Below are 24,149 nucleotides of genomic sequence, written 5' to 3'. Positions count from 1 at the left end.
GTACTATTGCATCATCATGATACAATGTTGTCATATTTCTTTATTCTAAACTATTGAGATTCTTTTGTAATACTTGTAAGTGTTTCGGTGAATGCAAGAATTTCCAAAGTTTTCACATCAAAATTTTCAAAATAATAAAAAAATCAAATTAATATTTTTAAACTAAAAAATTTCAAACCAAAATTTTCAAACTAAAGTTTTTCAAACAAAATTTTCGAACAACTTTTTCAAACTAAAACTTCTCAAACTGTATTCGAAAACAAAGAAGCATAACTTCTGAAACTTTTAAAAATATATGAAGCAAAGATTTGAAAGTGATCAGCAATTCATATTACATCAAGAATAATTTTGTATCGATAACCTTAGGGTATGGAGTCGTAACTGCAGCACTAGGATTCAAATATTTTCAACCTAAAGATTTGAAAGTGATAAGCTAATCAGAATGCATCAAGAGTAACTTTCCAGTGATCAACCAATCGAAATGCACCAAGAATAATGACCTTAGACAATGAGTAGTACCTAAAGTGCAATGTGTTGCTGCAAATCAATCGATTCATCAGACATCATATGTTAAAATTTTCAAACCAATAAAAACAACTAGTAACAAAGTAGTAAAGTATATGAAGAATTTCCTGTTTTTTCAACAAAGAAGACATTTAAAATATAGCTGAACGGTATTTACCTCTGATTTTTCCATTCTCATAGAGTAGGTCTATTTCAGGTTTAGTCGTCTTCTGTTGTTCTGTTACCAGCTTTTTTTCAGTTTGTACGGCTACCGATGAGTAACGACGCTCCAGACAGGGTTTCTTTGCAGGTACCGTAGGAGACTGAAAACTCGACCTATTCAAAGAAAACAAAAGTTACAAATACATTCATTTCTGATTGACATCAAGTAGATCATAAATATCTATTTTGAAAATATTTTAATGTCCCAGAGAATTTCTTTGCACTTTAACAAATGCAAGTTGATCTGAATAGACTATGATTATTATTACCACCAGAGAACAAAAATGGTATTAGATAGCGACAAGTGGTTTTCTGCAAACGATTCAGGGTATCAAAAGAACATACCATCACAATCCCCAACACTACCAAAATCGGAAGTGACTAAAATTCATTACTACTTCACGTTTCAATATCGAATTCCATAGAGCAAACATAGTAAGAGGTATCGAGATACAGTTTCTTGCAATCGATTCAGTTTCCCAAGAGTAGGTTCTAGCTCTTCCTTAATCCTCTCTTGAACCCGGAAGGGGTTCAAATTAACTATTTCCGGTTTCAAACCAGAACAATAAATACTAATAATAGTGATAGAGAAAATATTTAACAATAATAATAAAAAACAATAAAAGCTCAGAAATCAACGTTTGAGAAGAAGCTTTCCACATTTGTCAAGTACCATCAATTCAGTATTCATCAGATCGTCTTTCACGATGTCAGATTTCAAAGAAACCGCAGGGGACTTACGAACAGGTGGAGATTTTGTTCGTTTCGGGCAAAGAACCGTATCATTGAGTTGGCGTACTGGCTAAATTTTAGGCCGACAATATAAGGTGAGATACGAAGAGCTGGAGCTCGCCGAAGACTAACACTAACAGAAATACGTGGGGTTTTGGGAGGTTCGTTAATCGGTGCGATTGGAGTCTGAATTTCTGGACTTTTGACGGGAACAAGATGTGTTTGGGTGGAAACGTCGGACGTCTGGGTTGCCACAGATTTGCAAGAGGTAGCTGCAATAGTAGCAAAGGGCACAGAAACCGAGGAAGGGATGTTTTCTTTTAAACGAGGCTTAGCAACGGTAGCTGAGATGTTCTGAACAACTATTAGCTCTCGGATACGTTTCCCACCTTAAAAGACTGGTCAGACTCGAGATCAAGCAGAATGCTCTCCCTTGCAGTTGACACAAAAGGGCTTGGTCGCTGTACAAGGTTCCGCACCATGACTATCCTGCCCACAATTTGCACAAAGAACAACACTCGCATTACACGACGTGCTGGTGTGGCCAAAATGTTGACATTTGAAACAGCGCAGGGGACTGGGAATATAGGGACACACCTTAAGTCGATAATAACCAACCTTCACATAGTATTTACCTTCACATAGTAGAAAGTAAATAAAAACAAAGTGGGTAAGAAGCAATTTGTTAAGTGTGTTTTGATGACTTAATACCGGTCCTCGGTTGAAGTTTAAGAGATCAAATCACATTTGTGCTGGAACCTGAAAATGCAAGCATTTTTAAACAATTAAAGTTAAAACTGCAAATCTATAATTTATTTTGCAAGAAGTGATTTTATTAAGGTTGGAGCACAACTACATTTCTTGTCGGCCCATTGTATTGTAAGTTATATACCAAAACAACGAACAATATGCTTTGTGATTTAATGTGACATACGCACTTGTTGATTTGTTCTTTTCGGGGAAACGGTAAAAGGAGAAAGGTGTAGTTTCTTCAAGAAATATTAATAGCAACGATTGAAAGAACATACAAACAACTAAACTGACATATAATATATATAAAATTCTACACGCAGCAGGATAATTTCTTAATAAAAAATACGCATGAAGAACATGACGAATAGTTATCGAAACGTAGCGCGGAATTGCCGTTTTACTATCACATTTGAATGCTTACGTATTATTATTATTATTATTATTATTATTATTATTATTATTATTATTATTATTATTACAGTTATTATTTTACTACAAGTAATTATTAAACAGGCCTACAACAAACTTCCAGAACGTTTTCTGAACAAAAGAAGTAATGAAAAAATGCCTTTTTGTTGTTACAAGGTATCAATAGATCAATATTTCATCCTTAGATACTGTATCATCTCTCGGAATACTTTGATAGCATATGCCTAAAGTTGGCATATGCTATCAAATGAGTAATTTTGTATGAAGGCCGCGTATTACAAGCATGAAATATTCAAGTATGCTTTTTTTCTCTCTGTTGTTAGATTTTCAAACTATGCTACGCTTAAGTATCGGAAGTCCTATAGAACGACTATGTCAGTTTGCTGACAGGTATCAGAGCAAATGGTAAGAGGTACTGAGAAGCGGTTTTTCGGAATCAATTCAGTGTCCCGAGAAAAGGTTCCATCTGCTCCACTTACAATCTACTCAAAATTGGAGTGGTACAAATGAACCGTTTCCAGTTTCAACGTCGATTGCCATACAACAAAAACGGTAACCGATAGTAATAAGCTGTATTTTTTGAATCACTGCAGCGTCCCAAGAACTATGTACCATATTCATCCGCGTCTCTACTAAAACTGAAAGTGGCAGAAATGTATTCGCCTCTATAGAGTTTTATATATATATATATATATATATATATATATATATATATATATATATATATATATATCTTAATCTTCTTCCCTCTATGAAAACTGAAAGTTGTAGGAAGCTATTTTCAGTTTTTTTGACTGATCGCCATAGTCAAAGAAAAGGTAATAGATAGCAAGAAGCAGTTTTCTGAAATGAATTTAGTACCGCAATAATAGGTTTTATTTCCAATTTAATTTTCTCTACTGAAACGAATAGTGGTAGTAGTAAGAACTAGTACAACTTTCGGTTTCACCTTTTAATTTCTACATAGTCATAACTGTAAGAGATAACGAGAAACTGCTTTTGATGTAGATTCAACGAGCGATGAACAAATTCCATGTTTTACACTATCCTTCTATGATATCCGAAAGTTATAAATCTGCCACTTTCTGTTTCAATATTGAATTCGTATAATTCTACTTACAGATTCCTAAATTTTCTTTAAACTTCCAAGCTTTTGACTCCTGGAGTCTTAGTCACGGAGGTTAAAAACAGGAAGAAAAAGAATAGAAACATCAAGGAATAAAAATGGAACAGACTTACCATGGCAAGAGCTGTTGTACGGGGACATGTAATCAAGTACGTCAGTGATCTCCAGATGAGGATGAGGCGAACTAAAATATGTCAGAGTCAATTTGTGTGCCTTTCTTGTTCGTTGTTGGAAGATTGTCAACTCATGTTGTTACTTTTATTGTCATGCGAATGCTGTGAAATTTTGTAATTACCGCCTCCCGTTCGTCACTCAACCATCCCTTATCTATTTTTTTTTTTTCTTCGATAAACCTGATACTAGATTTTCCACTTTTGAACCTCTATGTTCGTTTATTCGGAATTTTATATTTCTTTTTGCATTGCCTATATAACTTTCTTGCAAACTTTATTTCATAAATACCAGATTTTTCAATGGGATCCGTGCAATAACTCTTAAAATGGGTGATATTCTATTTTTTAAATTGTCATACTTTTTCTCTCATATCGTCACTCGAAAGTAAAACTGCAACTTACCTGATTAACACGGCACGGGATAATCGTTAACCTACAGAACAGCTCAAATTCGTCGCAGAATGGAGACATATAAATCATGAATGATTTACAGAGAAATACTGTACGATTCCTCATGCAGTGGAGCACTTAGTTCCGTCAGTGAGGATGGAGGAACACATCTACTCCAGAATTGATCATAACTGCTCAATAATGTTGAGATCTGGAGATTCGGTGGGCAGAGGAGATTGTGTTCATCTCGATGTTCCTAAAACAACGCCTCAAAAGTTCCAAAGTGTGAATTGGCGCACTGATATCTTGGAAAATGCATTATTAGCCAAAAACAACCCTTAGACTATAGAGTAAGTGCTCACTGAAAATATTCATATAATCACTGGCAGTAATGCGTTTTGTGAGCGTAATCACAAGACGCAGAGAATACCAGAGAGCGGCAGCCCATAGTAACAAAAATCTGCAACTATATTGCACGATAGGGAGAAGATAGTTCAGAGTGTAAGTTTTCTGAGTGTTTGCCATACATAAGAACGGAACGCTATTGGAAATAACATGAAGATGCGGACTCGTCAGAATACATTACGCGTTTCCAATTACTTGCAGTTCACATTGCATGTTCTCGACATTTTCATTGAGCTAAAGCGTTCGAAGTGGTGATAAGCGATTTGGAAGTTGCAACCCGCGCCCGATTATGATTGCTGCAATAAGCCATTCAAGTCCTGACTGGGTGCCGTATTCGCTCTAACGGTTATTGGTGACAGTTCTTTTCAATGCTTGGAAATCTCTATCATTGAGAATTCCCTTCTGTCCACTATTACTTTTCATCGATGTTGTTTATCATGACTTCCTAAGGTTGGCATCACTTTAGACACTGTTCCTTGCGACAGACCTAGGATATTGGCCTCTTAGATACATTTGCACCAACTAACAGCGCATTCACAATTTGCCTCTGAAATTCAGATAATTTTCCATTTTGTGCCATCACAATATGTCCACTCCAATACACATACCACTAACAATAGTCAGGTTCTTTACATGCATATTCAGTGTCACACATATTCCATCATTTTGATAAAAAATATTCTTCTAAAACATCATTAGAGCTCCACGCAAGAATTCGACATGCCTGCGAAAATAGTAACTTAAAAAAAATACAACCTATCATTTTAATATAATTTATTTCTCTCCATATACCGAACTCTTTCCAAAATGTATACATACGTTACATACATACATTACATTATTTTTCTAATCGTCAAACAATACCTAAAATACGAAGCTGAAGACTAATGAATAGTACCTGAATAACTCAATGCATTATTCAAATTAAAAAAAAAAAAAAAAAAAAAACTGATCAACAGGGGGCAGCTCTATAACGTAGCCTTCCTAGGTAATACGAAGAAAAATATTTCTTAGAAAGAAACAAACAATTATGGATATTTGTATACGAATGAGGAACAACCGAACAAAATTTTCTAGTTATTTTAATATGGAGTCTACTATTTGAACTACGTTTTATTAAACTGATTTATCTCTGAAACGTTACTGTGAAAGCAAGCATGAGAATCCACAGACAAATATGTGAGTGCTACACTTGTAATTTAAATAAATAAAATATCAATTAGTAAAGAAGAGTCAATTGTAGAGACATTGAGGATCGGTTTAAAGCGGGGAACACTCACGGGGGATTCAGTAAATTCTGTTTCTTCGAGACTTGTGGAACTTTACGTAGCTTCCTCGTTAGAATTACGATTAGGGTTTAGATTTCTGGGCTTTCGGCATCTAACGCCATTAGCACGTCACGTTTTGAGGGATGCCGTCCCTCGGCGAGTACATTCTCCGACGAAAGGGAAGGAAGGACCAAAGCGGCCTGGGACCATTATGTTAAGTACCATCTCAGCATTTGCCTGGTATGAATGAGAGAAACCCAGGAAAACCTTAATCAAGATAGCTGGCCTGAAAAAGCTGTTACACTTTTTCGACCGAGTGGCCCCACCGGGAATCGAACCCAGGACCGCTCGCACCGAAGGCGAAAGCGTTAGTAGCTACGCTACGCGGGGCCATGGAGCTTCCTCATGGATATATGATTAACAAAAGCAGCTTCGGCAAGGAATAACAAGGTTTGACTCCCGGTAAGAGCACGGGAAACTCAGATTCTATGTTAAACAATACGGTAATCTCTTGGTGCTGAAAATAAATGGTCGAATTAATTACTTACAAACGACTGAAATCGAATACACACTTTGATTTTAATGCTTCATGAAAGTATTATCATGTCCATATTTCACGTTAATAAATATTATATACGTACGAGAAATTAACACTAGTTAGCTTTTCATCATTACTGAGTTTTTTGTATCCGTTTCGAATTACAATGTGAATAAAAATATACGTTAATGAAAACGTAACCGAATTATTTTTATAGAATCGTTTGAAAAGTTCAAATGAAAAAAATATGTTGAGCAGTTGCTAACATTAACTGTTTTCCACTTCTTGAATAGCCTAAATCAAGTATTTAGAATTAAGTTCAATAATTCCGTATTTATCCTGTAATATTTGTATCTCACATAAGAATTTAAAGAATGCTTTCAAAGTAAAATATGACTAGATGTCGGGAATGAGAGGGAGTTAACTATCTCACCACCACTGGTGCTATGACTTCCGTCTAGTAGAGTTCTGGAGCTGCCACTGTCGCTCAATGCTTTAATTTCAATCCATAACAACAATCATGCCTTTGGAAATCAAGTAGTTAATATTTGTAATAACTAACATACATGACACACTTTACAGTAACAAAGAAAACCCCTAATGTTCACTTAAAACAATTCTAAGCACTTACATTGTTGGAAACTGCGAACTCGCCCCCGATTTAGAAGTTCCAGGTACAGGATGAGAAAAAGACGCTGCATGACGTTCACGTTCCGCAGCACGTACTTCAGCTTTACGTTTCATAATACCAGCTTCCAGCTCTTTACATTTTGTCTGCATACGCTCCACCTCGAGAGACTATAAACAAATGAGCAAAAGTCAGTCTGAAAAAACAAACACTATCGTATAGCAAAGATAGAAAATAATTTAATACGAGAACAACATAGTCTACACAAGGTTTAACTGTACTGTTGTAGTACCATTTGTTTCTAATGGTAAATAAAGGAGAATATGAATACTCATGATTATTAGCGTCCTCGCTTTCTATGCGAAAGAAACATGCTGGCAGTGGGAGTTCATGTAATTAAAATTCCACGTTATGCTATAAATCACTGCCTCATATAGTCCTGATATAGAAAAAGAAACATTCAACTCCAAACACGCAGGACAAAGTAAGATACTTATCAAACACAAATTTTCTACATTTGTAACAAGCACTTTTTACACGAGACGAATACCAAAATTATGTATTGTTTCCCTTTAGTTCCGTAATTTTCAATTTCCAAGTTATTTATTTCTGCCACTTTTCAACTCAGCTGCTGTCTATATCACTGGCATCTTTGCATTCTACTAACAAAAGTGTCTGAGAAGTCTTTTCGAGGGAGGAGGGTTCTAGAAGCTGGAAAATTACACTTTCGAAGGTAGTTCTGGACTCAGATTATCTGGCTGGCAACGAATCTTCAGTTTTGAAAACAGACAGAGGTCACTGGGGAATAGTTCTTATGAGCCGAATGAATGGCGGACCGGTTCCATTTGTGATTTTCACTCACAGCTTTTATATCTTGTACCACTTTAACACAAAAGTGGAACAATTATTAATTACTAATCACTAATCTAGTTCGCTAATTAACTCCCTAATAGACAAAGAAAATAATTAGGAGAAAGATACCAGTTACACAATAGCTATTTTTTCTTTCTTTCTTTTTTCTTTCTTTCAGATATTCATGTCTTAAACTCTGTAACCACTAACTGGAAAATAATTTGATTCTGGATTTTATTTAATATAGTAAAAAGGTGTTAACATGATCAAGAGAGTACGATACCCACAAAAGGCTTCTTCTTATCCCCATCTAGCTTTCCACGAGCCTAACGTAAGCTGACTTTAAATAATCAAGTGCTCTGTCAAAGTTCTTTCCACGATGATTAGAGAACCTATAAGGGTACAGATATCCTCAATAGCTAGTCTTGTGTCCTTCATAATTAGGCTCAATAGGATCAATTTCTTACAGTAATTACAAAAATTAGGCTTCCAAACTATGGTACATCTTTATTTTACCCACGCCCTCTTCATAAAACCATTCACACACTTCCTTACAATATAAGTCAGCAAGGGTAATGTTTCCTAAAACATCCTTTAACTGGAGATGAATATCACAACATGCAGACAAAAACTTTATTAGACACCTCTTTGAGGAATCTATTAACTGAAGTCACCTATCGAAAAAAGGTTTCCTTTCTTGTTAAAAAAGAACATGCACAGTGAATTCAATAAGTTCAGGAACTATCTCGAAATAAAATACTTAATGATGCCAAAAAGAATTATTGTCACGTTAGTTTCCAACGTACACCTCTTTCCGCGCCACTCATCCGCGGGACCGGTCGCAGAGATTCTGGAACGCGCAAATAAAGTCATTCATTGGAATGCTGTTCATCATGGATATCACACTTTGTATTCGTTGTCAGCGTTTCTTTATTAAAAAGACGGGTCATAGTCCTTGAACAGCACCATATTCGTCTGATTTGATCCAGCAGACTTCAAGCTCTCCCCTAGGCTCAAATCCACTCTCAAGGGGAAGTGGGGTGTTCCAGAGACTCTACGACTGATCCTGTCAGTATGTGGGGGACAAGAAGAGATGTATGTAGAAAAAAAAACGTGGTAATGAATTTCTCTGGCATCGTTAAGTTTATTATTTCAAGGTATTCCCGAAACTTACTGGACTCATTGTGTAGTTACAATTTTACAAAATTAAGTCTTGAAGATTGAAGTTAATTCATGTGTAATTATATTAATCTACTTTTATTTGTCTTTGAACTCTGGCGAAACGGTACATAAGTTTGGTAGGCACAACGCACTTGTTTACTTTAAATTTCTTTTCTTTTGTACAAATATTTACTCCTAAATCCTACAATTCAGTAATTTGTAAGTAATAATAAGTTTATATTCATTATGACGTTCGAGGAATACCAACATTTGCTTTGACATATCACGATGAGCAGTTCCAATACAATGAATTGGCATTGCAATGGTCATGCGTCAGCAAAGATGGATAATTTAGTCATATGTTGTCAGTAAAATACCATCCATAACGATAAAAATGAACCAATGTTAGTTCTAGGCCGGATACATAATTTCTCGCTTACCATTATCTAGAAGAACTAAAAACGTTTCTTTTTAAAAATAAAGTATTAATCGACTTCAAACAAAAGCGCTAAAAAATAGAAAATAATAAAGCTAAAAAGCACAAAATAAAAACTTTTCAAAAACAATATTAATCGATTACAATAAAAGCGCTAAAAAACAGAAAAATAATTCAATATTATCTATATACTAAAATGCTAGGTTTATAAGTTTGTGGCCAATTCTTTAGATAATGATATCTCGGAAACCACAAGCTCTACAAAGATGCCGTTTCCACTGATCGACTGCAAATTTCGTTTAGATTGTTCAGTTCTAATTGAATATTTTAAAAAAAAAAATGTTCGTTATTTCTTTATTACATTTTTAGTAGAACACTGGAAGTATTGAAATTTTAAGTAACGCTTCATATCCTACGAGTTATACATTTCAACGCCACACATTTGTATACGGGGTTAGTATATCTCTCCGGCATTTGTCTCATGTCCAAATGATAACAAAAAACGAAGGATAACCATTTCTCCAGAGTAAGATGAATCTTTATTGTTTGGAGTGTTTTGCCCAATGAACGCAATATATCACTGACATTATAATTAATTGTGTGTGCAGTGTATTTGCTTATTACATGCTGCATGCAAGAAGAAAGAAAACACTAATCATACATGAATTATACACTCCAATCGGAAGTAGGCTGAAATCTTGAAAACGGCGCGATACTGAAAAAATAATCGAAAAAAATCTCATCTTTACCCCTTGCTGATTTTTTATCAAGATGTCTTTCACTTGTGTCTATAAAGGGTCATTTACAGATGATGTAAGGAATAAAAGGAGACTCATGCTCATATGTGAATGATGCGCAGGTTCAACTAGTTATATATAAGAAAATTAAAGCCTGTGCCAAACCAAATAAATTTGTCTTAATATAAAATTAGTTGGGAGGGTAATTTTATGCGGCATTAATTTATTTGGTTTGGCATAGACTTCAATATATATATATATATATGTTAGTCATGTATTATTTTCTCTGCTTTAAAGCTCTTTACTATCCGCATTTATTGTTTCTACTTTCTTGCGCTTTTGTAGATGTGAGTTAACCTTTTATATTTTGGAAAAGCTTTTATATTCTGCTTTTTAGCGATTTCTACATTTCAGGACTTTTGTTGCAGTCAGTTATATTCAAAAAATATTTTTTAAGCTTTTTACTGCATTTTTGAAGTCGGTTATTCTCTTTTTAAATGTATTTAATTTGTTCCACTTTTTTGTTACCCCAGTAGTTTCCTTAAATACCTAAACTAAAGGTAGGTCACTAACTGTGTGACCTACGAAATATGTGTGATCAAATATATAATTAATAGGTCTACATGTTACATAATTAGATGGGAACTCACACACGGTATTAACACTATCAGATGTTGATGAGTTTCGAGTTTCAGACTTTAACTCCAAATACTGTTGTCAGATCCTGATCAAATTTACATGAAACTTTGTGACAAAGTATACTCTTTGAAACTTAAGAATAATAATCAAGATCGGTGCATTTACATTGAAGTTTTGCGTGAATATGTACACAATGAAGTTAGTTAATTACGATATCAACATTGTCAGCCGTTGAAGAGTTTCGCGGTCAAGCTCTCCAAAAACTATCACTGCATCATGACGAAATTTATATGGAACCAACAGAAAAATATACTCTTTCAAACAGAAAAATAATAATTGAAATCAATGCAACTATGTAGAAGTTATAAGTGATCATAGACATAACTATGGTATTAACATCGTCAGTCATTGGGAAGTTTACTCGTCTAGCTTCGAAGATTGTTGTATATCCTTATGAAGTTTATTTGGGACCACCAGGAAAGAACAGTGTTCAAAAAACATTAATTAAATAAAAAATAAAATTAATAACAATAAAATAAAATAAATAAAAATCGATGCACCCGTGTCGAAGTTATGCGTGAACACAAACACAACATTTATTTATATAAACGGGTCGAACTGAAAACCCCTCCTTTTTTTCAAGTGGATTTAAAAAAAATCTTTCCTAATTATAAGTACTTAAAAAAAATAAAGGGGAAGTCACTGTTTGCAGGAGTCGAAAGCTTATATCGATCTGAGATTTTTACCTATAGCTTTGGCATTTTATACTATTTTGGCACAAAAGTTTGAATAATTACTAATTAGTAATCGTTAATGTCGTTCGCTGATGAACTTTCTAATAGATAAAGGAAACAGTTACTAGGAGAAAAATGCCAGTTACAGACTAGCTATTTCTTTTTGGAATGACTTTAAAAAAAGAGAAATGAAATCTTTTAAGTTTTACGTCCCACGTTATGCCGTCTAGGCTAAAGGAGCAATGAATGAAATGGTGGAATGAAGAGTACCCCGAGAAAACCAATGCACACGGTGTTTGTACATCACAAAGTTTACTTTGCATGAGCGGGAATCGAACCAGGTTCCCCCGCACTAGAAGTGAATGAAATTCACCTTTTAAACTCTTTATTCACTAGCAGAAAAATATGTTGATTCTGATTGACTTTTTTTTAATATACTAGAAAGTTGTTAACATGACTAAGAGAGTACGATACACAACAATGAATCAAACTGCTGCTGTTGCTTGCTGTTCCTGACACATTTCTGCCATTGCATATCGTCCTTTGTAAGAAAGCTCAAGAACAGCAAACATTATTTTCTGAAGTGCTACTGGAGCTTGAAAGTGATTCAAGTTTTTACACATTTTGAATGAAGTTCATTTCTGGGAAATATGGTAACCAATTTATAACGACGTAAACGATGTATGTATAAGTCTTCTGGTCCATCTTTGATTAAGTCAGATTACCATTACGTGATTCATTCAGATATATTCACTAATATCACAATATTTTAAACTTCGTAACATAAATTTATTCGCGAAGATATTGTAGTTATGCTTATCTGAAAGAAAAAAAAATATTTACATCTTGGAAAAGGAGAATGCTTAATTTATTTCTTCGCAATAATAATAGGAGTCTTACCTCATACTCGAAATTTGTGATTTACGGATACAATTTCAGTGTTAACCTGACACCTTCTTCAGTGACATCTAAAAACTGCAAAACTGGATACAATGTTAAGGTTTCTCCCTTGGAGAGAAACTCTCCTTAGGGAAAAGTACATAACATCACTCCTCAAACACTATTATCGAAATTTTGCTTTTTGAAAAACTGTGTTGTATTTCTAACTAGCAGCGTTCACCCCGCTTCGCTGCGGTCACCCCGGAACGCAATAAACTTTGTTACTTAGATAATTTTTACTTTTTCGCTTTCAAGTGATATGATAAAAACCATAGAAGATTGCAGTAAATGTTAACATTATATCGCCTGTCATTTATGTTAACCCGCCCCGCTTCGCTGCGGTCACCCCGGAACGCAATAAACTTTGTTACTTAGATAATTTTTACTTTTTCGCTTTCAAGTGATATGATAAAAACCATAGAAGATTGCAGTAAATGTTAACATTATATCGCCTGTCATTTATGTTAACCCGCCCCGCTTCGCTGCGGTCACCCCGGAAGTTTTCGCTTTCAAGTGATATGATAAAAACCATAGTAGATTGCAGTAAATGTTAACATTATATCGCCTGTCATTTATGTTAACCCGCCGAGTGACACGGTCATGCGGGTTGCATATAAATACGTTTATTTTTATACCTATGATGAACTAACAAAGGATTTGTACGTTATGGACACTTGAATGGTCAATTATCTCAAGACACTGGTAATTAAAAATTAAAGTGATATGATAAAAACCATCTAGGGTCCAAATCCTAATAACCCCCCAAAAATAAAAGAAATTGGTTCAGCCGTATTAGCGTGATGAGGTAACAAAGGATTTGTGCGTTCTCTTTTATATATAAGATAATGGTTATCACTAGTCTTAGATCTACGACCTATCTGTGAGTACACTAGTAACGAAAAAAAAAAAAAAAAGATTACTGTTGATCGCTTTTCAGTATAAACGAAACAGGCACTTCTTACGCGTGAAGTATTTCATCGTGTTTCCAAATTGGTTATAAAGGTTCCATATGATTATGAAACATGGATATTATTTAAATTCAATGCGTACTTAATAACATACAAAGAATGAAAAAGTAATTTACTGGACTGAGATTCGAACCCGGGATCTCTAGCATACCGTGCCGATGCGTTAACCACTACGTCACCCAGTCCGCTTCCCAGAACAGCCATACATTCTCTCATTCCTGTAGTCAGTCCGGTATGGAGCACCGATTACAGGAGTGAGAAGGCGTCTGGCTGTTCTGGGAAGTGGACTGGGTGGTGTAGTGGTTAACGCATCGGCACGGTATGCCGGAGATCCCGAGTTCGAGGCCCGATCCAATCAATCACTTTTTCTCTCTTAGTATGTTATTGAATTCGCACTTCACACCTACAGAGGACTTTGTGTGCAAAAATAAGTCTAAAGCAGTTGTTTCCCTCCTTTCATTAATAACCAATGGGTATTTGTTTGTAACTTTTGTAACTTCTCATCTGTTTAACAAACGCACGTAAGCTTTCTATCTACGTTGCCCTTAAACTCATTTTCAATTTCTTCGCCGGGCTCTGATTTTTTTTTTTTTTTTTTTTTAAACTTGTGTATTTATTTTGACCTTTTGTCACTGAAGTATTGACAAAGTATTAAGACATGCCCTGAATGCATTACTAACTTTCGTTACGAATTCAATTCCCAACGGGAGCTCATGTGGTTTGGATTCCACATCTCATATAGCCACAGAGCTGAAAAAGACGCTTAACTCTGATCCAACGAACTCTTGTCAAGTTACATAATACATTAAAAAAAAAAAAATGAACACGCATATTTACGTTTCATTTCTACATTCGAGAAAGAAAAGTTTGTCTGAGTCAAAAAGGAAAAATGAAAGTAATTAGACTCACCTTAAACAGCAACTCGTCCTTTGCCCGTTTCAATTCCTCCTTCATATTCTCCAACTTCTTAGAGAACTCTTTCCTCTCAGTAGCAATTTGGCGATTTACTCTTACCTTCTCATCCTCTAACCCTCTTTCTGCTATACTCAATTTCTTTCGTAAAATTACTACTTCTCCTTGTTTTTCGTAGTAGCTATTTTTCCACTTGGCACTCTCCACACGCAGTTTATTATATTCCTCATCCAATAACAACTCGCTACGTACATCGCCAATTTTAGACGATGAGGGCGCTGGATCAGCTTCCTGCACTACCTGCTGCGAACTCAATTGAGTTTCTAGAAAGTCTAATTCCTGTACTACTTCATCCTCAAACTCCTCGCCCCACGGATCATCTTCCTCTTCAAACTGAGACTTACTCGCTGTACTGCATCCTGGTTGAGGATCACCAGTACTTCTGGACGGTTTTGAACATATTTCAATACTTAGTTTCGGTTTTTTAGGGACAGGGGAACGGAAAAGGCTCTCGAAGCTATCAGGGACCTTAAATTCACCCTCTTTCTTCTTCTCAGGCTCCTTCTTTTTCTTATCCATTGCTTGCTAGTTTCACATTCTGAAAAAAAAAAAAATAATAATAATAATCATAATTATTATAAGTACTCTTGTCATCATGAAATAACCGGCACTTACCTTGTATCCAAAAATGTTTAATTCTTTATATAATTTTGGTGTTCTCTGAGTGTTTTCTAAATACTGCTACCTCTAGTTGCTCTTTTTTCCCTTAGGCCTTCATATTTACTCTCTGAACTGAAATGTTGGAAGAAAAAAGGGACATCCACAATAATTTTTATTACTATTTTATTACTATTATTCCTTGTAAATACTCGGATTTTCTCACAGAAATCAATTCTTAAACATTAAATTTTTAATTTATGAGTGTCATTGATAGAGTTTAGAAAACTATTTTACAAATGGCTGAAAAGATGTTCTGCCATTCCAGCGACGTCCCATGAGTTTTACTTAGAAATAAAACTACCTTTCCATGCTCAATTTGCCGATTTTCCTGTGGAAATTTTATTATATTAGTATTAATTATAAGTAGTTAATTTTGAAATTGATCTCCTTTTCCCTCTCCTTTTCTATTTTAAATTTTTCTTGGTTAAATCACTTAATTTTGCTACATCTCTGAAGCACACGCCACTGTTACAGTTCACTTTGTAAGTTTTCACAATTAACAACTTATAATTAATACGGTACTACAATAAAAACTCCAAAGGCAAGGAAGTTCTTTTTGTATTCAGCTCGGCAAATTGAAAGATGATTTTATTTGCAAATAGGTCTCACGGTGAATCGCTGAAATGACAGACCATCTTTTCAACCATGTATAAAATTGTTTTCTAATCTTGGCACTCATAAATGAAAAAAAAAATTAATATTCAAAAACTGAAAGATCTACAAGTGACACAACAAATTTAAAGGTTTTCCAGGTGATCTTGTGTTCTTCAAATATCTCGGAAAATTCTGTTTGAGGATGAATACGTAAGAATAACTAGAGGTAATGTTAATTTAAAAGAGCCCAGAGAGTACGAATTAAACATTTTTGGATCCAGGGTGAACGCCAGTTATTCAGTTATAGATATATATATATCCCATAGGCCGATTAGCAAATACTCTTGTCATCACTCGGGTGCAAATTTCTCAGCACTATGATCCTTCGCTATGTTTTTACTACAGACTACCCTCTGTACATTTGATCACCAATTACAATCTTCCTTTTGCCTCCTCTTTTACTTTCTTACACTTTATTAATAAAATAACTTCTTCGCAATTAAAATTCTAATTAATTTCTTTTTTTCTCTTTGTATCTCAACTATTATTCTTTTTTTTCTAACTTTTGGTAAAAAATCTCATTAGTTTTTGTTTCACTTAGATAATTTTCCAATTTTACATTTCAAACATTTGAATCGCTTGTACTTTCATAACGATGGCACAATATCACCAAAAAAAAAAAAAAAAAAAGATAAATAAGAAATTGAGGAAACCTTAGGGTCTAGTACAGAATTGACACAGATTAACCTGTTACAAGAAAATAAAAATTACTGATGCATTTTGTATTTAGTACAATATTGTAACAGGTTAATCTATGTCAAATACTGAACTCTAAGACTTCCTCAATTTTTGTTCAAAGTCAGCCCTCAATATGGTAATACGGAAGACAAAATACGAAAGTTACAGGACGTTATAATTTATTCTGATCATAACCACAATACCAATCCATTAAAAAAAGATCGTGGACTGTCGGAAGGCTAGCATCCAAATATTTTACTAGCCTGACGGATGATCTGTTTGCTGCTTACATCTTAGGCTTCATACATGGACATGCACACACACTAGCAAGCACAAGAATTAATTTTTATTTATAAATAAGATTACAGTTAATAAAATGAAGCATTTCCCCAGATTAACATTAAAAAAAAATCTTAACTTATATGTTTTTTAATAAACTCAACATGTATCCAGAGCTTAGACAACTGAGACAGCAGCCCGTTGCCCAGCGCCGTAACTTAGATTTTTTCTGGGAAGGGTGGGGGAACAAGCATTAATATTTGGGCCCCCTAGAAAATGTTGTTTTGGGCTCTTCCGCAAAATTCGAAAATAGGATCCTTCTTTCCATCTTTCTCTTACTCTTTGTGGACCCCTGCAGCCTGTGGGTCCTTATGCATAACACTGGGCCTGTTCCCTACATGACAAATTAAATAATTGGACAATATTGGCAAATCTCAAAGACATACGAATAAATATTATTTCTAGGACCCCTAATAGTAGACATTTTTTTTACTGAAATGGGCTCACGACTCACTTTTGTTTTACCGTATTTATCTTTTATATTGTTTTGTTTATATAATGTACTGAATACTGAACCTGTTTGATGCTTCATTTATAATTTCATGTTCGCATCTTAAAGTGAGCCCCCCTCGAAAGGCGGGAGCCTCCCTGGGGAGGGAGCTACCCCTCTACAAGTTACGACCTTGCCGTTGCCTACAAAAGAGATGGTGAAGGAATGAAGAATGTACGTGTCCAAGGAACTAAGTGCTGCCCACTACAATCGACATATCTCAAAACAGTAGATAATTGATTCTGATTGCAACATTCAGTTGTTTCGTCAAAAATAATTCACACAAAAGATTATTCATGTATTTCAGATTTTATATTATTTATCACAACCCTACTTACTGCAGATATCAAATCATTATGAATTACACGAGAAGTACCCGTAGAGCTCTCAAGATGATTGGCCAGTAAATGATCAAATTCATTTAAAGATTTTAAATAGTCAATATAATTACCCCGATTATCAGATCCTCTATTTTCATTTTGACCTCGAAAAGCCAATTCTTGTTTTCCAAGAAAACAGACTGCATTAATTAAACGCAATAAAACTTGTTGATTTTTTTTTTTTTTTTTTTTTTTCACAACAGCAGTATGTTGGACAATATACAGAGCTTGTTGTTAATCTAACTGTAAATCAATTCTTGTATTTCCAAAATGTGCAACATTTATGTTACTGTAAGTGTAAGACTTCCATTTATCATGTTTCTGTGCAATATTGCGAAGGGAATTCAAGTTAGAAAACCATTCCTTCGACCACACATTAACTTCATTATTAAATAACAAGCACGGTCAACAAAATTATTTACACAACTTAGAGCTACCTCACAATCAATTAAACTTATCATACGAAAATAATATAAAATGCCGTGTGTACTCACTGTATTTTTCTTTTACATCCTTAGTTATGTAAATTTAATTCAGGAGCTGGTCTTGCCATTTTCACAATTTCTAGCTTTTCGTTGTATGAACGACAATTGAAAAGCAGATTTAATAAACTTTCAGTAATACAGTAATTGTCAACAGAAATCCTTCCTGAAGGTTGCTCTGACATCCTCGCCCACAGGAGGTGCGGTGGCTCAGTGGTAGAGCGTTCACCTCCGGTGTTTGGGGTTCCCAGTTCGACCCCAGCTCGCACCGTGTGGACTTCGTGGTGAACAAACACCGTGTGCGTGAGTTTTCTCGAGGTTCTCCAGTTTCCTCCCACTTTCTTCATTTCACCATTTCATTCATTTCTCATCATCACCGTCTCCTTTAGCCTAGCCGGCATAAGCATACCGGCTTTAGCCTAGCCGGACGTAAAACTGAAATATTTCATTTCATTTCTTCCCCCCCCCCCCAATGTCATAACACAAGTGAATACTTTATTAATTTCATTTCAGTTTTTACACTTAAACAAAACATGACTTAAAAACACAAAGTACAAATTCAATCGCCTCCTCTGATGCTATTTTACACCATCTTTTATTTATTTTTATTTTTGTTTCATCTCTTTGATACACTTGAATCCCCCCCCCCCCCGACTTTGTTATTTGAAAATTGCTTCCACAGTCTTTCACTCAATTTTAAACTTGTAATCACTTTACTCTTTATTTGTTTATAACTCTTTCAATTTCCTGCAAGAGACAACTTCAGTATATCATTCACCACCATCCCGATTTTGGAGAAATGAGCCGCACCCGAAGTGGCTCTGTCTTGACTTTAAAATGTCCCGATTTCCATGTTTATTGATTAAGTTGGTGATTATTATTATTATTCGAGTTCAGTTTACAGTCTTCAAAATAAGAGAAAACCTTCAACACACTTTCCTTTTATCAAGTGGATAAATGTAATTTCTTTCTCACTAGAAAGACTTATATTATGTTATTAGTATTACAAAAGAAAATCATACATTTCTAGATTCATTTGCTGCATGAAGTGTCCCCACATATTGCTCTGGAAAGGTGGTAACCCTACTTCCAAAGTAAATGGAAGTTGTGCGAGCAATAAAGAACGCTGAAATAGGCGATTAACCAATGGAGCATCAGTTTGTAAGAGCTTTCACAATTAAACGCAAATACCGAAACAAGTATTTATAACAGCTATGCCAACTATCGCAAAATACTGTAGAACACAAAATTTTCGTTGCGTTGACGCAAACTGTTATAGAATGAGGCAGATGTTCAAGATAATTCCCCCCCCCCAAAAAAAAATGCACTGTCACTACTCGTATAATTTCCCTTTACCCTTCGTTCACGCCCAAGAAACCGATTACTTTAGAGGGAACTAGTGTAACCTGGCAGCCCGTTCGTGTGCTGTGGGTGGAGGTGGAGCGAAGGGGAATGTGCTGATAACTACACGATTCTCACTAGAGAAGTCGTTTCTGCTATGTCACCATATGATGACCTCTTAAGGAAGCGAACAGACTTCGTGCAAAGAAGTTATTGTGTTTCTGAACGCATACAATTCTCAGAAACTTGTATCATTGAAAAAAGATACTAAGGCAATTTTGTTGATTATCCTTACGATCATGAACATGAAATTTGATTAGAACGATATCAGTATTATTCCATTTATAACGTTTTACAAGGTTTAAGGTTACACTTACAAAATGTAAGTCCCAGTCAACTATATTCCTAAAAACTATATTAATTAACTGTTCATGACGGGGACAATCTACTAAATGATATTTATGACTACAATATAATAATGTCACCTTATAGTAGTTGCTATGAGTAACATAACGTTCAACCACCGCCACAAATAATAAAATTTTAAAACTAATGAGTTAAGTGCCGGAGAGTAGATCCAGAAATATGAAAAATAAGCAAAAGGGCCTATCCGACTGCAATGACGTGAATAGACTTTGGGGGAGTTGACTGAAATTCAGCTGAAATATAGAAGGGACTATATAGATTCTATATTCCAAAAGCAAATTTTCGTAAAATGGATGGAAGATAGTCAAAAAGCATTAAACATTACCATTAATGTTAACAGAAAATGAATTCGTCCACATATCTCAAAAACTATAATAGGAAGATGGCTAATTGAAAGCTTATTGCAAAGGCATAATGAAGAGCTTAAAAACAATGTACGTGTATAGGACGTAAGGTAAATATGGATGGAACATTCTCAAAAATCCAGTTCTTTGAGAAAAATCAATAATAATAATACATTATATGTATCTCCTTTGAATTACCAGAGAAGACACCACACGCAAAGGTGAGAGGTAAACTTCCATGGTTGGTGCCATTTAAGGGGAGGTATTGCTACTTTATATACATGTAGTGCTATTATCAACATTAGGAACAGGATGGATAGATACAAATGACATGCTGATGAATATAGGTAATTACGGATATTCAACGTTATTCTTCGCTTCTTGTTCAGATGAATCGAAATAACAAAGAAGGAATTATAATCGTGACTTAGATCCGGATTTCAGGGCTCAAAGTGGTCAGGTCTCTTGTAAATAGTTGAAAAATGACCAAAAGCACACGAAAAAGTGACCAAAATCTCATGTCCCTTTTTTCCTTTGTCAATTTCTCCATCACCTCTTCCTTTGTTATTTTATCTTTTCTTCTTTACTACTTCATTTTGAGCTTCTTCCTTTTTTAGGTTTCCTAAGTATGTTTTGTAGTTACGATAACCAGACTTAGCAAATGTAAGAAGCTTCTGACTAAGTGGAACCAGTTCTGGCCTATTTCCGAATTTCTTCATCCCAGACATCATATTTAACTTAGCCATGAAATATTCAAATTCATCACCTACTCCTAAGAAGAACATACAAGAAGAATAACACAAGACGAACATGATGAACCAGACAAACACATACATGCATTGTTGAGCGGAGCTTTAACTATTACGGAGAAAACTAAAAGACTATTATGATAGAAGAAAGAATAGACACAGAATATAACCCTACCTTGAGAGCTTAAGCATCCACCAACCATCCACTGTGCTTTAGAAAGAATAAAAGCTGAAGTGAAAATAAAGCTGACCGTTTCACATGTGGAAGCAAGTACTGAAGCTTTCAGAAGAGCAATGAGTAACAAGTTTCTGCCTTTTTCCATTTATTTTTATATTTTTCTTAGAAAACTGCCAATGCAAAACATAAATCACACGAAAAAGTCACTTTACCTCCCAAAAAAGTAACTTTTAGTTAAAAAAAAAAATGACTCGTTACGAGCCCTGGGATTTGGAACCTTCAGACTATATTTAGCAGGCGAAGTATTATTTGGCCTGATCACGTGATATAGTTTGGTCCTTATGGCAAACTGGATAGGCCCTTTACAGGAAAGAAATGGTGAATTGGTTGTTCTTCGTAAAATTCACTTCAACTAAACAAGTTTGATGCGGTATTTTGAAATGTGAAGAGCTGTATGTTGTTGGTACTACTTTGAGTGGTGGTATGCTGACGTCAGACATTAGGATATAACGAGGAAATTAGTTCCTCGTATTTCCATGTGACATTTCGATTTTGAGTTTCATAACCACGTATGTTGGTAAAGAAGAAGAGTTATTACTAGAGACTGGATGTTAGGTAAAATGCCTATTCTTTAATATTAAAGATATGATCATAAATAACGTTTTAAAGTTTATATTGGAGGTTATAGTTTCAATTTAAGCCAATCTTATTTTGCCTATTTTGCTTATTTCACTCCTTATTGCCTAAATAATTGTTTTAGTGCCTAATGTTGCCTATTCTATGCATTTTCTTCAAAATAACACTTCACTGGGAATATATATATATACAGGGCTTGAAAAAACTTGCTTGCAAGTACTAGCCAGATCATTTTGCAGTCACAGTGTTTATACAAATAAACAAAACTCACTTTGTGACAGTAAACATATCAATATTTTTTTATTTTGTTTATTGGCATGTCTTACAAAAAAAAAAAAAAAAAAGTGACATCTGTTATTTATTCTTGAATTTCTTGTGGATATGTCCAGCTGTATTGCGGTCACTGCTTTTGATTGATCGGACTTTACTCGTAAAATGTTAAAAAAACATTGGTGCAGGCGAGTGGATTTTCCAAAAAAAAAAAATCCATTTGAGCAAAAAAGCAAAAAAAAAAAAAAAAAAAAAACTCGCCATTGGTGATAATATATAATATACAAATAATACATAATATAAACATCGTACATGTGATGCATGTCAAGCTTCGTTTATATAATATAGTACAAGAAGATATTAACAAACAGGTATGTTTCTACATTCTTTGAGCATTATCTAAGACTTGAATTTATTTTTTAATTGTATTGAGTATTTATCTTGATTATTTCTAGTTACATTTCAGTGCCTATTTTCCAGGATTTTAATGCCTAAACATCCGGTTTCTAGTTATTACGTTTTGTGAAGTGCCATGGATTACTGAAATTGAGGAAGAATCACATATTTAAATGCGAACATCGCGTTCATGCTGAAAAAAAAAATGTTATCAGAACATTACTTTGACTAGAACAGTGACTAGAACCGGTTCTCATACGTTCAGTCACTTGCCAGAACTGTTTGTTCCTTTTGTACAATGTCTATTGTGAGATGAGTTGGTTGTGGCTTCTATTTTCTACCCGACCGATTCCATTTCAAATCGTCCAGGCAAACTAACATTGGTCCCCATCATAGTCTCAGATTTCATTTTTTTTTTTTTAATATGGAATCTACATGCAATATTATTAGACATATTATTTCTTTTTGCTGAAAAAAAATTTTTTCTTCGATATACAGCCTTCCAAAATGGCTGTCCTCCTCTCGGATTGCTCTAAAAACTGAAAAACATGTCAAATTAAAAGTTTTGTTGTAAAGAAACGAGTGTACTTAGTAACATAATCGCAATAGCAGGAAGAGTATAAAGTTGTATGTTTCGGTGGAGGGCCAAAATTCGTCTATTGGTCCAATAGGAATCGCGCAATTCACTCGCAATGTTGCCAACTTTGGTGAAATTTTTGCTAACTTCAAACATGTTTTTTTCTGTCCTCACGAGCAGTATCAACCATCTGCTTCTAGCATCGAAATCTACTCCATAATATCTCTTTAAAATGTAAAGGACTTACGTTTCTGATTATTACATCCCACGTTATAGCATGATGAAAAGCGGAAAATTTCATTAAGACGCCAAGTTTGGACGCCATTTTCTCAAAAACCCCACCTTTTAAAAATCTGAATTTTTTACATGTATTGGTGAAGTACGTAAGTATCTAATATCCGTTAACCGTTCATGCGGCTGCAGCTCCTAACATTCACAATTAATTATTGAAATTTCGATTTTTGTACTTGGAATGTAAATATTTCCTATGGGCATTTAGGTCCTATACACAAGGCGATTTGAAAGGGAGTATGAAAATTTTGAGAGATGAATCGTGACATCAAATCCAGTAGAAAAGTTCCTATAAACATGAGTCGAATTCCGCTTTGTTTTCGAGTTACAGGGTTTCCAACTCGGGACCCAAAATCGGCACGCGACAGCGGAAAATAAAATATATATTTCGCGTTAAATCAGAACTATGTGTTAAAGTTATGATGAAGTTCAGAGAGTTTCTTTGTATCAATATGATGATTTTTACGTGCGTTGCAATTCGGTTAGCAGTGTTGCCAACTTGGAAGAACTTTTGTTTCCAAATGACACTACGTGGTTTTTATTTGATATTTGGTATTCATTAATGATTGTAAACATCACATGAAGCACAATTTTCCCCACATCACCGCAGTTTGCGAATACTTACATGTATTTCATTAAAAGGTTTTATCTC

At 34.7% G+C, this 24,149-nt stretch overlaps 1 protein-coding gene across 5 annotated transcripts in view; it reads right to left on the bottom strand.

The window, feature by feature from the left end:
- LOC145690665 (uncharacterized) overlaps positions 1-24,149 on the bottom strand; it is a 120,843-nt gene that overhangs the window by 86,625 nt on the left and 10,069 nt on the right. For 3 of the 5 annotated variants that reach the window (XM_081765785.1, XM_081765788.1, XM_081765786.1), the window contains exons 2-4: positions 14,544-15,144; positions 7,172-7,338; positions 683-840 (exon numbers count right to left, since the gene is read on the bottom strand). In XM_081765785.1, the coding sequence (XP_081621911.1) occupies positions 683-840; positions 7,172-7,338; positions 14,544-15,125 (907 nt within the window). In that variant the 5' untranslated portion in view covers positions 15,126-15,144. Of the gene's footprint in view, positions 1-682; positions 841-7,171; positions 7,365-14,543; positions 15,145-18,301; positions 18,371-24,149 lie in introns of those variants that run through there. The other 2 variants (XM_081765787.1, XM_081765789.1) reach the window with 2 other exon arrangements.

The sequence above is a fragment of the Thermobia domestica genome, chromosome 7 (genome assembly GCF_964235325.1).
Source record: "Thermobia domestica chromosome 7, izTheDome1.hap1.1, whole genome shotgun sequence".
NCBI classification, from domain to species: Eukaryota; Metazoa; Arthropoda; class Insecta; order Zygentoma; family Lepismatidae; genus Thermobia; species Thermobia domestica.
The sequence above is the reverse complement of the archived record's forward strand: the minus strand, read 5'-3'. Positions and strand labels throughout refer to the sequence as shown.